The 14,579-nt window shown below is 33.6% G+C and overlaps 1 protein-coding gene across 4 annotated transcripts in view; it reads left to right on the plus strand.

Moving 5' to 3' along the window:
* The window catches only part of ODR4 (odr-4 GPCR localization factor homolog), a 42,308-nt gene that overhangs the window by 6,669 nt on the left and 21,060 nt on the right, over positions 1 to 14,579 (plus strand). For 3 of the 4 annotated variants that reach the window (XR_009516590.1, XM_059994775.1, XM_059994788.1), the window contains 8 exons: positions 2,298 to 2,393; positions 4,989 to 5,095; positions 6,127 to 6,163; positions 7,068 to 7,208; positions 8,223 to 8,318; positions 9,157 to 9,225; positions 12,975 to 13,103; positions 13,834 to 13,922. Coding sequence is in view for 2 of the 4 variants with exons in the window: in XM_059994775.1 (XP_059850758.1) it covers positions 2,298 to 2,393; positions 4,989 to 5,095; positions 6,127 to 6,163; positions 7,068 to 7,208; positions 8,223 to 8,318; positions 9,157 to 9,225; positions 12,975 to 13,103; positions 13,834 to 13,922 (764 nt within the window). In the remaining 2 variants the exon portion in view is untranslated. Of the gene's footprint in view, positions 1 to 2,297; positions 2,394 to 4,988; positions 5,096 to 6,126; positions 6,164 to 7,067; positions 7,209 to 8,222; positions 8,319 to 9,156; positions 9,226 to 12,974; positions 13,104 to 13,833; positions 13,924 to 14,579 lie in introns of all 4 variants that reach the window. The other variant, XR_009516592.1, reaches the window with a different exon arrangement.

Raw genomic sequence — 14,579 nt, forward strand, 5'->3', positions numbered from 1 at the left:
GTATTAAGATGATTCAGTGACCAAGTAGATTGGCAGTAAAAAGAGATTGTGAGAGAGTTGCTAAAGATTATTGAGATTTTTTTTTAGCCTGGGTCTAGGAAGATGGCGTTGCCATTACATGAAGAGGAAACAGATTTGGGGTGAGTCAGAGAGAATGATGAGTAAATTCACTTAAAAGTAGTTATTGAATGGATTATATCATCCAATAAAGTATGTTAAAGTAAGGTAAAAATAAAATTATTTCCTTCTCCAATTATCTTTAAATCTTCAAACACACACACATGTTTATCTGCATTTGTGATGGGGGGGTAGTATGTAGTTATATTTTTGAAAAATGCAATAAATATTTAATACCATCTTCTAATGAAATATTAAATATTTTAAACTTATATTTCCAATGGTTTGTAAATAACTTTCTACTCTAATTTTGCTTTTGGCCTTCTGTAAAATTACATACCTGTATCTATATCTATGTCTAGTCTATATACATCTATACACACAAACATAAAATTTATGTAGTAAAACAAATAAACTTTTTACCTCTAGCAAGAAATGGTTAATTTTATTTGTTGATGATTTTCAAAAGATGTGCAAGTTCCCCATGCTAAGTATGAAAACTTTATTCCTTATTTATGTATGTCAAGCTTGTGTCACTGTAGTAAACAGAATTTATGAAATCAGAGGGAACCACCAGCAGACATAATGCAAATATATTAGGGGTTAGACTATGGTATCTAATTTTCTGAAGACTTAACTTTGTGATCAGTTTGCTCATACATTAAATACATAAAAGGTAACCAGAGCACTAAGAGTATAGATGGTAGAAAGGAATACATGTGGCACTAAGAACTAGCCACAATGATGTGGAAGGAAAATCACAGATATTATGCAGGACAAACTGGTAGGATGTGTCAAAATCCTTAAACATATGTATGACCCTTTAACCTAGTTATCCACCTCAGGAGATTTATTATAAGCAAATAATCCTGTGAACACAGAAACTTGCTAGGATTTTTAACCAATATTATTTTAAGGTACAGAAAAATTGGAAATAATATAAATGCCCAATATCAATAAGAAGGTTTTAAAAATTGAGGTAAAGCTAAACAACAGGAAACAATGGAGTTTCAAGTTGGACCCCCTCTGCTCAAATCACAGACTCTGCTGAATATTATAGGGATACAAAGGTAGTTGAGAATTAACTTCTTCCATTAAGGAGCTCCCAGATCAACTAGTAAGGTTCAGACATAACCATAGTACAGGTTCATGTGATAAGCTCCATGGGAAAACTACACTGAGGTCCTGCAGGAATTTGGAGATCAAAGGATCAGGGAAGGCAGCTTCCTCAAGCTGACTTCGAGGTATTCAGTAGAGTTCAGACATGTAGACGTGTAAGAGAAAGTCTTTTCAGGCTGAGTGAGCAGCCTGAGTAAAAGTATAGAGTTAGAAAGCGTAACTATATATGTGGAGAACAGTGAGAAGTTTGTGATTGATGCTTGAATATTTCATGGGAAGTAGTATCAAATGAGGCTCTGAATATCAGATCAGCCAGATTTTAGAGAGTCTGCAATACCAGTCTAAGATAAAAATTTGTATTTTATTTAGCTGATAGTGGAAGCCCTTGAAAAATTTAGGAGATATTTTAGTTTTCAATCTTAGGAGAAAGGAGTTTATTTATTGATGTAACTAAAGAGTGTCATTATTAAATGGTTTTATTTATAAAGTAGTTTTAAGGTAAAAAGTTAAGGACACTCTAGGAAGATTGTGTGCATAATAACACCCCATTCATCTTGGTTTTCATCCATTTTGGCTGCGTTGGGTCTTTGTTGCTGCGTGCGGGCTTTCTCTAGTTGCGGTGAGCGGGGGCTACACTTCGTTGTGGTGCGCAGGCTTCTCATTGCGGTGGCTTCTCTTGTTGTGGAGCACAGGCTCTAGGCGCGTGGGCTTCAGTAGTTGTGGCACGTGGGCTCAGTAGTTGTGGCTTGTAGGCTCTAGAGCGCAGGCTCAGTAGTAGTGGTGCACAGGCTTAGTAGCCCCATGGCATGTGGGATCTTCCCAGACCAGGGCTCGAACCCATGTCCCCTGAATTGGCAGGCAGATTCTTAACCACTGTGCCACCGGGGAAGTCCCCATTTCTCAATATTTTAACTATTTTTTTCAAAGCCCCTACCTCAGTGCTTTGCATATAGTTGGTACTAGGTAGGCATTTAATGATTTAATATTTAACTTCTCAAACACAAAAGATTGCATATAATGTCAAATGCTTTTGTTAGCTAATACTATATTTCTGTTTACAGGTATCCAGAATGCTACCAGGGGGACTTTTAGTCCTTGGAGTATTTATTATTACAACTTTAGAAATGGGAAATGAATTTCAAAATACCCTACATAGAGTAAGTCTGAAATATCAAAAATTCTTAAAGTTATATCTTAATTGATTATACTTGTATACAGTGATCCTAGTCATATTTAGATTAATTCTCTATGCTGGGATTATGTTGAAACAGCTTTTTCCACCCAATTGCTTGGTATCTTGAGTGTAATACATGTCAGTATTTATATTTTCAACAAATGCTACATATTTTTAAAATAGTCGTTATTTTAAAGATAACTTTTTACTATTGTGAAACAAGTTATAATGGTTTAACAATTTTTCTTGTGCCGTAGCAGTATTCTGCTAGACCTTCCATTTAGTTCCAGGTGATTTCTGTAATGTGAAATTAATAGGTTTTGCAATTCTTCATCTCTTCAATTCTCTCAGGATCCTGAAAGTAAGACATAAAGTAACAACAGTCAGATACTTATTCTTTATTTCTGGACCGAGTATCTATTATGAATCCCCTGCTTTTTGTTTAATTCCTGTGTCAATCATTTGGGTAACATGGTTTACAAGTAAATGTGAGGGTCCACAAGCTGTTTCCCCTTAAGCCCAGACCTAAAGCAAACTCTGTGCAGCCAGTTTTCATCTCTTTTAGTACTCAAGATCCAAATAAGCCTTCAAAAGTTATTTTCCACCCCAAGAGAGAAGGAGACCTCATTATCTTGAGAAGTGCAAAACCCCACAGAATCCTTCCAAACCTTTTTCTAGTAAAAAGTGTACAGCTAAGAATCCAGGTGCTACAGATTCTTCCAGTTTTGTAACATTCTCTCCCATCAAATATCCCACCTTCAAACCTTTGATATTTGTACTTATGGGGGTAAAGGAAGAAAATGGTGATAATCCCTCCCCTGGCAAGTTATTCAACCTTCTGCCATTTTTACCGTTTTAAATAAATGTACCTCTTTTACAATCATTCATCCTATTTGGCATTTTGAAATGTAATCTATATCCATGTGTATTTAATAGCATTGGCTGTACATCCTCTTGTGGTTGGGTTGAATGTGGGCTCAGTGCTAGAGAGATACAGTAGATCCTCCTTCCTCTTGCTTTTTGTATCTCTTTTGTTTCTAAGAAGCATGTAAGATTTTAGAAATGCCCTATTTCAGAAATTGTAGCATTTTAATTATCTAACTTTGTTTCCATGGACCTGCATTGAGGGACAATATATGAAGTAACCTTATAAAACTCGTCACTGTCTCCCATAAGGTCATTGCTAAGAACTTTGTTATATTACATAATATTGTCTTTGAAGAAATTTCTTTTGATATCATTATTAAGAAAGTTACACCTCCATCTCCGGGCTATTGTAAATAGAGCTGCAATGAACATTTTGGTACATGACTCTTTTTGAATTATGGTTTTCTCAGGGTATATGCCCAGTAGTGGGATTGCTGGGTCTAAGTGTCCATCATAGGATGAATGGATAAAGAAGATGTGGCACATATATACAATGGAATATTACTCAGCCATAGAAAGAAACCAAATTGAGCTATTTGTAATGAGGTGGATGGACCTAGAGTCTGTCATACAGAGTGAAGTTAGTCAGAAAGAGAAAGACAAATACCATATGCTAACACATATATATTGGAATTTAAGAAAAAAAGCTGTCATGAAGAACCTATGGGTAAGACAGGAATAAAGACACAGACCTACTAGAGAATGGACTTGAGGATATGAGGAGGGGGAAGGGTAAGCTGGGACAAAGCGAGAGAGTGGCATGGACATATATACACTACCAAACGTAAAACCGATAGCTAGTGGGAAGCAGCTGCATAGCACAGGGAGATCAGCTCGGTGCTTTGTGACCACCTAGAGGGGTGGGATAGGGAGGGTGGGAGGGAGGGAGATGCAAGAGGGAAGAGATATGGGGACATATGTGTATGTATAACTGATTCACTTTGTTATAAAGCAGAAACTAACACACCATTGTAAAGCAATTATACTCCAATAAAGATGTAAAAAAAAAAAAAGAAAGTTATGCCTCTTCTGATCAATTGTTTAGCTTATGGACTGTGCGAATTAGGGAACTGATTGGGTTTCTCTGTGCACATTATTTTTAGAAAGCTTAGAGCCAAATTTATGAACCCTCTCCCCATATCAAGTATGCATTTTTATAATTCTTACATGTGGCATAGATTTTTGTCACTATTTCTGATTTTTTTCACTTAGAATTTATGTTATTACTATATTTTATGTGCCCTTATGTATTATTACCTTACATCTTTTGTGACATTTAAATAAGAAATGCCAAATGGGTGACACGCTCCATTTTTATAGGTTAAAAATCACTTGTCACTTCTCATTCTAATTAAAGTCTTTATTCTGTACTTCACTTAAATGTTAGTTGCCCAAAATCATGTTCAGTTGATCATTAATGACAGTGAATTATATTTTTTTATTTAACACCTAATTTTTATATATCCCTAAAAATGGAATCTAAATGGTTAATAATCAGTTTCACTCTTTCTTTTGAGAAAAAGGAAATTTAATGATAGCATCATGGAATTTTAAAGCTAGATGAGTGCTTAAGGATATTATAATTGTCTTTTTCTGCACTCTCTTTCTTATTTTATTTTGCGTTCAGTTGATGTGTTTTCCTCTCTTTCAGCTAGTATTTGCTGTGGAAAAATCTATGAATAAAAAGAGACTGTGGAATTTCACAGACGAGGAAGTCTCAGAACGAGTGACACTTCACTTTTGCTCTTCTACAAAAAAGTATCTTTTATTTAGGTGTTTATGTTCTAAAGTATATGATACCAAAATAATGTTCCTGCAGGTTTTTTCCCCAAACACTTATTTAAGTCATCATTTAAAAAATAGGCTTAGTTTGTACGTTTTTCTGTAAATAACACATAATTCGGACTGCCAATAATAATGGTAATAATGGTTGTTAATCATGTATCAGGGTTGTAAAGAGTTTGAGAGAGGTGGCAAGGACTGGGTATTCTGAACTCTTTACCAGCTCTCCACCCCTGTACATTAAAATACACTAGGGCCCCTACAGAAAGGTACAGCTTAGGCAAAGTAATGCTTTTATTTTGTTTACCTCCAGTTCCTATAGATAAAATGTTCAATGCAAAGCACAGGTGCACTGAGCTGGCAATTTTTATATCTTTGGCCAAGATCAAGTGACACTAAAAGCCAATTATAGGGCCTTCTTAGCTTCTTTCCTCTACATATTACCAGGGCAAGTACCTCCCAAGCATGAGGCAGCCTCACCAAGGGAGTGAAGCAATGCAAGGGCCCAATAAATTAGGACCTGCAAAAAGACAAAATTCAAAAAGTGATCATCCCTGTAGAAGGCGGGCTGTTAACTCCTTTGGTATTTAACTAGAAAGTTTCATGTACAGACCCTTTGACCCAATAAACATTCCCAGGCTTGACTTCATTCAGAACAGCACTCCTATTTGTTAAAAAGGGTCTGTATTTGAGGACAGTTTTGTAAGAGCTATCATTCTATTCATTGTGATTAGCAGGATTTATAAGCAGTAGGAAATAGTTTAAAGTACCACAAGTATTATAGTCAGAGGAATTTGTATATATGTACGTATATGTATTTACACAAACATATACGTACATATATATGTGTATACATATCTTTAAGTGTCATGCCATGAAGTGGTATGATTTTGTAAAAACTCTTGGATGCATATACTTTATTTTTATTTTTTGATGGTTTATTTTCTTTTGATCATCAAGAATTGCTTTCTTATTTTTTTGGTTATTTCTATCCTTAATTAATAAAGAACATTTTGTCGAACTTATGATATCCATAATCCAAAGGTAAGAAAAACTGCTCTTTAAAGATTTTTCTGTGTTGCAAACTATTTTTAAATAAAATTCAATTTTTAGTTTTAATAATTTTCAGTGCTATCTCTTCCTATTAATGTCCACAACCACCTGTAGTTTTTTTTTTGAAATATTATTAATTTCACTACAGACAAGGACAATTTGTGTTTTTTTTTATTGTTAAAATATTTTTGTTAAGCTCTCCCTACCTTGTTTATGTGTCTGGTATTATATTTGAGAGGCTAGCAGTAAAAGTGTCTAGGCTTGTGGGAGCCACAGTGCCCAGTAAACAGGCTGTCTGTACTCAGCAGGATCCAGACTAACATTTTGCCAAGGTGTCTAAAAAGCAATGTGAGGGACTTCCCTGGTGGTCCAGTGGTTAAGACTCTATGCTTCTACTGCAGGGGGGCACGGGTTTGATCCCTGGTCAGGGAACTAAGATCCCACAGGCCATGCAGTGTGGCCAAAAAAAAAAAAAAGAAGCAGTGTGAAAAAGTAATGCAGTATTCTGTTAGCAAGGATAGAACAGAAAGGAAAATGTCTGGCACCTAGTATTTGCTCAGTGATTATTTACTCTCCATCAGAAGCTTCAGAATTGACACTGTTGAAGCTACATATGGGACCTACAGGACCAGAGGACTTGTCAGGATTTTAAGCAAGCCTTTCACTGGGCGAGGGAGTTGCCAAGATTGCCTGGGATGTGCTGAAGAATACTGAACTTTTAATGCATGCTTTATTTTTATTTAGTTCTAACCTATTACCCTTTGATGAAGGAATTTGGCCAAATATATTAGATAACAGCTTGTATAAGTTACTGGGTTGTACATTTTATGATGTTTTATTGCTCCGTGTGTTTTACGTAAATCACATATTTTATGTTTTTCCCCCTTTGCTAAAGAGTTCTGCAAAACCAGCAGATTGGAAGTATCAAAATGGACTATCAGCTTCATGGCTTTCTTTAGAGTGTACAGTATATATTAATATTCATGTCCCACTGTCTACTACTTCTGTCAGCTATACTCTGGAGAAAAATACAAAGGTATCAGGGTAAAATGAATTTTCTTTAGTGATTGCTGAATAGATGATCTGCCTTTATTCTGGTTGTCTATGCCATTCATTTTATAATCCTCAAAAACTGCATTCTAATTATAATAATATTGTTATAGGTAACTAATTTGTTACTCTACCCAGATTAAAAAATTAGAGGTGGGACATTGTTATCATACTAATGTATTTAGCATAATAAGTGCTCCATAAATACTTGTTAATTAACATGTAATTATGTACATTGTAAAATATAATTATGTAGGAAGATGTACTGTTTGGTCTTTTTGCTTTCTCTTCATCTTTAGTTTTTTTAAAAATTTATTTCATTGAAATATAGTTGATTTACAATGTTGTGTTAATTTCTCCTGTACAGCAAAGTGATTCATATATTCTTTTTCATATTCTTTTTGATTATGGGTTATCACAAGTTATTGAATATAGATTGACAGTTTGGGATTAGCAGATGCATACTGTTATATATAGAATGGATAAACAACAAGGTCCTACTGTATAGCACAGGGAACTATCTTCATCTTTAGTTTTGTTTTCCATCTTCCAGTTCTTTTTTGTATTTCTGTACCATTCTTTTGTTCATAACTTATTTCTCTTATTTTTTCCTATTGAAAGAGGTAAATGGAACTTGCTTATTTTTTCCTCTCTAATACTGCTTTATATATTTGTTTGAGGCTCTTTCTCTTTTCTCACTTTTTTTAAGATAACAGGAATTATTGAATTTTATTTGACTGTGGTTATTAAGTCTCCTAGGTCTGTGACATAAATGTTAGTTTGGGAAAAAGATTAGAAAAACTATTATTAAATATGGGTGAAGTGCCAAAAATTGGGGATATACTTTTTTGTTGTTTATGATATTGAATTTAAATGCCATATTGCTGATACTTAGGGATTTTTAATATTTCAGTATACTAGGTAGAAAAAAGTCCACTCGAGGGAGTTTAATTGAGACGGCATTATATTTGAATGATATCCATGTTGTGTTTCTTTTAAGAATGGACTTATACACTGGGCCAAGCAAATAGAAAATAGTATTTATTTGATTAATGGACAAGTTAAAGATGAAGATTGTGACCTATTAGAAGGACAGGTGAGTTAAGAGAAAATCATCTTACTTATGAAATTATTTGTGCTTAAGGAAAAATAAAAGATGACTTATCTTTAGTTCTTTAGGCCTTGCCTTCATGAAAACAATTCATCTGCTTTTTATTTCTAAGGTCTTTTAAACTAAAGTGCAAATGTTTTTCTCAGAAAATGATAGGAGATTATTTCTGAAATCATAGGAATTTTGAAACCTAAAGGAGAGAGTGTCATCTAAATAACATCTAATTTCTACAATGTAAACTGCTTGCTTAAAACTAAAGTCATGTTCTGCCCTGATAACAGTTTAAAAACTAAGTTTGACCATTTTATAGGAGGGGTCTGTATGGGCTTCTAAAATATCTTTGATTTGAAGAGGAACTTTGGTGATCTCTCCCTTTAGAGCAGGGATCAGTGAACTTAATGTAAAAAACCAAATAGTAAATATAGGCTTTGCAGGCCATGTGTTCTCTCTTACAACTGTTCAGCTCTGCTGTTGTAGCATGAAAGCAGCCATAGACAATATGTAAATGACTGATCCTGGTTGTGTTCCAGTAAAACCTTATTTACGAAGACTGGTGGCAGTCTGGATTTGACCCATAGGCCATAGTTTGCCAATCCTTGCTTTAGAGGAATAAAAGTAGGAGATTAATGGTTTTTAAGAGTGCACGTTGATTGATGTAGACGACACAAAGTTACACATCTATAGAAAAAGCTAAAATAAAACAAATAATAAGACCTTTTTTCCCTCTGAGTTACTTAGTGTATGTTGGATAGTCCCTAAATTGTCTTTTATGTTCCACTCCAACCTCAACAATCTAATTTTTTAAATTTTTGTGTTATTTCAGAAAAAATCTTCTAGAGGAAATACTCAAGCAATTAATCATTCTTTTGATGTCAGAGTGCTAACACAGTTGGTAAATATTTTAACATACTCCTTATCTAAAATTAAAATACAGTATTTCTTAGAATAAGCTTAATGAAATTGTTTCTGTTTTTATGGTGATTGTTAGAGAGTCAAAGAATTTTAGAGACGTAAAGGACGATAAAGAATGTTCAGTTCTAAGAAAGTTATTCCCAAGAAACATTTTAATAAAACCTATTTGGGTCTATTGCCTCAATCCTATTAAAATTTTAACATCAAGTAGATAGCAATTAGGAAAAAATGTATATATGTATACATACCCATATATATGTACACACATATACATATATACATGTGTATGATATTTGGTGTTGTAAGTTTTATGAGCAAAGTTGCAGTTCTTAACTTAAAAATAAAACGTGTGCACAGATGTGCCAAGAGTTGTTATATACCTAATTTGAAGCAGATTTATACCTCTGATTTGACAGAAGCCACACAGTATTGGCAAGGTTTATGTTTTTATATGGTTGTTTTAAATTACACATCTCTTTTCTGGAATTTAAAGTTACATAATTATTCCTAAAAGTATGCATACTTTTGATTTTAATCTTGCTGGACATTATCCTAGAGGCCAGATAGGGTATAAAGTACATCCATGTTTTTAGAAAACTTTTCATTTCAATATTATACTGAAGGGGCTTCCCTGGTGGCGCAGTGGTTGAGAGTCCGCCTGCCGATGCAGGGGACACGGGTTTGTGCCCCAGTCCGGGAAGGTCCCACATGCCGCAGAGCAGCTGGGCCCGTGAGCCATGGCCGCTGAGCCTGCACGTCCGGAGCCTGTGCTCCGCAAAGGGAGAGGCCACAACAGTGAGAGGCCCGCGTACTGCAAAAAAAAAAAAAAAAAAAATTACACTGAAAATGTTGAAACAGGGAAATACTACCAGGACTTATATATATTTTTAACTGAATAAAATAGACTCAAAAGCAATTTGTCATATGAGGATGTTTTAATTTCTTCTTTTCCTTTTCTGTGTTCAGCAATACAACATTACTAAATTGTTGTTGGACTTATGCCACTAAACATTTCTCAATTTCTCTTCTCAGTATCTTAAAAGTACTTTTAGTCTTCAGTTTTCCTCCTCCTTTTTGATTTTAGAAGTGTTCTTTATTTTAAGGCTATTCCTCTACCTATATGCTTTTTACTAGTTATGCTTATGTGACCTCTCAGTTTATTAAACAATTCAGTTAAAATTATTTTAGTTATAAAATTGCAGTTAGAAGATGTGTAGAGGATGGGAATATAGAGAGAAGAGTAGAAGATAATATCATGAGATAATTTATTATAATTAATAGTATATGGTATCATATATTTTTGTCAATAATTCCACTGGTCAGCCAGCTGGAAACTTTAAAATGACCAATATATAATAAGTAGTCAATAAGTATTTGATACCACTTTCCTCCCAGTCACCCTTCATCAAGTCTTGTTGATTTTTTCTTTGCAGCATAGCACCTCTTTTATTTTCCTTGTAGTCCCAGTGCCATTAGCCTTACAACATAATTATTTTACCTACTTTATCACAAGTAACTCTTAACTAGTCTCTCTCCATCTATTCATTCTTATCCAAAGTGATTCATTCTCCGAAATCTTGATACCTTTGTTTGTATATCTCTTGGAATATTTTCCGTATTTCTGATCTATCCTGCATATTACCTCAGATTATCCTTTCTGAATCACAGTTTGCATTCATTCACTGTTCATTTACTTATTAGTTTTTTTTTTCAGTTAGTATTTATTGTGTGTAAGGGTTAGACACCGATTGTGTTACTTTGCTTGATTAAAATTCCTTAATTGCTCTATATTGACTAGTTAGAAAAGTCTAATTTAAGGCTTTTCAGGGCCTCAACATGCCTTTTTGTTATTTTCTAACTTACTGTTCTAGAGGTATGCTTTCTATGCCTTCAAAGTTCTGTGTGTTTCCCAAGCTGTCTGTCTTACCAGTGCCATTTTTTTCCCTTCTCATCCAGACTGTCAAACTCCTATTCTGTACATGAAGATCTAGCCCAAATGTTACCATTTTGGTAAGGTTTCATTTGGTCTCCATAACCAGAGGGATCTTTCCTTTTCCAGAATATCATGTCAGCATCACAGAAGTTCCTCCACTTATGAATAGGTTAGATTCCCAAAGTAGCTAGTTTGTTCCTAAGTCCAAAGAAACCAAGGCGAGTTGACCTGTATAGAGCCCAGATACATTTCCACCGAAAAGGAGTGAAGCAGTCCTTTTATTCTTTAAAAAGTCTTCTCCTTGGTGTGTGTGTGTGTATGTGTGTGTGTGTGTGTGTGTGTGTGTGTGTAGTCTTTTATATATATAGTCTAGTCCATTTGGAAAATAATGTTCTAATTTATGCATATATAATATATATGCTATAAATGTGTTATATAATATGTATTGTAAGTTAGATATTAAGTATGTAAAAAAGAGCATTATTTTTCTATAGTAAAGTTCTGTTTAGTGGATGAGGGAAGCCCATTACTCCTCCTCCACTCCACTTATTGATATATCAGTGATCTCTACAAGTATCATAAGAGGCTTATTCCAAATAGAGTATCAGCATCATCACCCTTTTGCTTGGTTTGATGATTGACATTTTTGCATGGACCTGGAATCTTCTGGACTATTTATTTGGTCTGTGACAAATTTTTTACCAAGACCTTGACTGTGTTTAAGTTTAAATTCTTAAAAAAAATTTAGCCTTTGCCTGAATTACATTAGACGTTGACTATTCATGCTCTTTCAGTGGCTGCATATTCAAGTCTTTTGATTCACCATTTGTCCTCATCACTTCCTGACTGTTTCTTAGTGCCTAGGCACATGGTTAGTTAGCACTGGTCACAAGTTGTATGATTTGTTTCTGTTCTTCAGAATTGACCCTATTGTTGATATTTATTTCAGGTACACTTAGAACATATATTTTTACCATGTCCATTTTTTTTTTTAATCATAATTTTCGGTACCAGTGTGATTTTATGGGCCTCTAGTAGTACTTTCAAAGTTTCGATCCTCTCCTTGTTTTGGCAGTTATTGAAATGATAAGGTTAAAAATGTCTGTGCAAAAGCTCAAAACCAAGCATAAACTAACCCTACTTAGATTAAATAAGAATGGGTCTGTGAGGTGAAAATGACAGTCACTGGTATCATTTTCTGGTGACGGGCATAGTTGACTTGCTTTTTTTTTTGCTGTGAAGCCTATAGCATTACTTTCAGTCTATAAAAGTTATGAGTTAAAAATGTATAAATAAATGAGTGTCTATATGTTGCTTGTAATTTTATCATATTTATCACATCCTGCTTTGTATTCCAGTTATTTTTGTGCAAGTCTTGCATAGTGTACCTTCTCTTACTAGATCATATCTTCTTTTTACATCTTTTCATCTTAATAGTTCTTACTAGATCATATCTTCTTTTTACATCTTTTCATCTTAATAGTACTTATCTGAGTAATCTGCAAATAATGTGTGTTTAATGAATATTGGTACTTTAGATGGTTATATTAGTAAGAAAAAAATTAGATGTAGTGTATTTAATTTCAGAGTATGTTCAAAATACTCAGAAAATAACATGTAACTTATAAGGAGAAATATGAAGGCCTTTTAAAAATTTATGGGGAATATTTTCAGACACGTGGTTCAGTTAAAAATTCCTTCTTGCTTCATGAAATGACTCACATATATAATGTTTAAATGTTTCACATAATTAATAGTCATTGGCTATTAGAATCTAAACAGATTTTGTCTTTCAGCTTCTGAATTCAGACCACAGATCCACAGCCACAGTCCAGATCTGCAGTGGCTCTGTAAACCTTAAGGGTGCTGTGAAATGCAGAGCTTATATTCATAGCAATAAACCCAAGGTTAAAGATGCTGTACAGGTAAAAAAAAAAAAAAAAAAGGAATAACTGGTATATGAAAAACAGAAGCATGTTAACATAATTATTCAAAAATCTTAAAATTTTACCTTTTTTCAATCTCAAATTATTCATTTGATTTTAACTGATTTCATAATTATTCATTTGATTTTAACTGATAAAAGTCCAGTCTGTTGGGCAGTCCAAATGTACCAGGTAATTGGTCCCAAGATTTTCATATGTAGAATGTCTATTTTTATACCTTTTTGAAGTGATGATTATACAAGTGTATTAAGTGTTCCACAGTTGTAACATATTAGTATATTTGAAATCATTTCTTCTGAGGGAAATTGAACTTTTTAAATAACAGGAAAAGTACACCTACAAAGAATTATTAGGTATTGTTCTGTAATCAATATAATTTAGAAATTTAAAAAATGATGACTGGCACTTTTGTCATAGTTATGCATTTTCTAATTTGGACCACTAGCATTATTTGTTCAGATGCAAAAGTTTGTTCATTTATTTGGTTTAAATTTACTGTTTAGATGAAGTCTGGGTAAATTTGCTGTTAAACTATTAATGTATAGATAAGCCTGTTACATAAATGGACAAATGGAATGACGTACTAGTTATTTTAGTGGACATGATTATACAGGGAAGTCATTTATGTGGCAGGTTTTGGTAATAAAATAATGCAGATTTAAAGAAATGGATTTTATTTCTTATTGTGGTTTGTTTTGGTTTTCCATAGGCCATGAAAAGAGATATATTGAATACAGTTGCTGATCGTTGTGAAATACTATTTGAGGATCTGCTTTTGAATGAAATTCCAGAAAAAAAAGTTATGAGTATAATATTAAGTACTTTTTTTGCATGTGTTCAATTGATATATTAAGATGTTAAGATATAATAGATAATATTATCTTTTTAACTGCATATATCTTTTTTAAAACAATATGTAATCATTTACTTTTCTTATTGAATGAAAATTTTCAGTTGCCACCTAAAAAAAAGTTGTTGAACACCTTGTAATAGTAAATCTGTCAACATTTAATAATTTCAGGGAAGATTTAAAAAGAAAAATTCTGTGTGAATTTTTGCCAGAATAGATAAGCTGTGTTACCATTTTTTTTTTAGTTATTTCTGAGATATACATTTTAAAGAAATAACTAGAATTATGACTTATAACATTATACCAGAACATATAGGATTTTTAGAAATTGCATGTAATGTCTGAAACATTTATATTAACATATTTCCATACAAATAACCCAAAGAAAGTTTAGTAGTAGTTGTTTTTTTGTTTGTTTGTTTGTTTTTTTATACTACAGGTTCTTATTAGTCATCAATTTTATACACATCAGTGTATACATGTCAATCCCAATCACCCAATTCAGCACACCACCATCCCCACCCCCACCGCGGTTTTCCCCCCTTGGTGTCCATACGTTTGTTCTCTATGTCTGTGTCTCAACTTCTGCCCTGCAAACCGGTTCA

The sequence above is a fragment of the Delphinus delphis genome, chromosome 1 (genome assembly GCF_949987515.2).
Source record: "Delphinus delphis chromosome 1, mDelDel1.2, whole genome shotgun sequence".
NCBI lineage: Eukaryota > Metazoa > Chordata > Mammalia > Artiodactyla > Delphinidae > Delphinus > Delphinus delphis.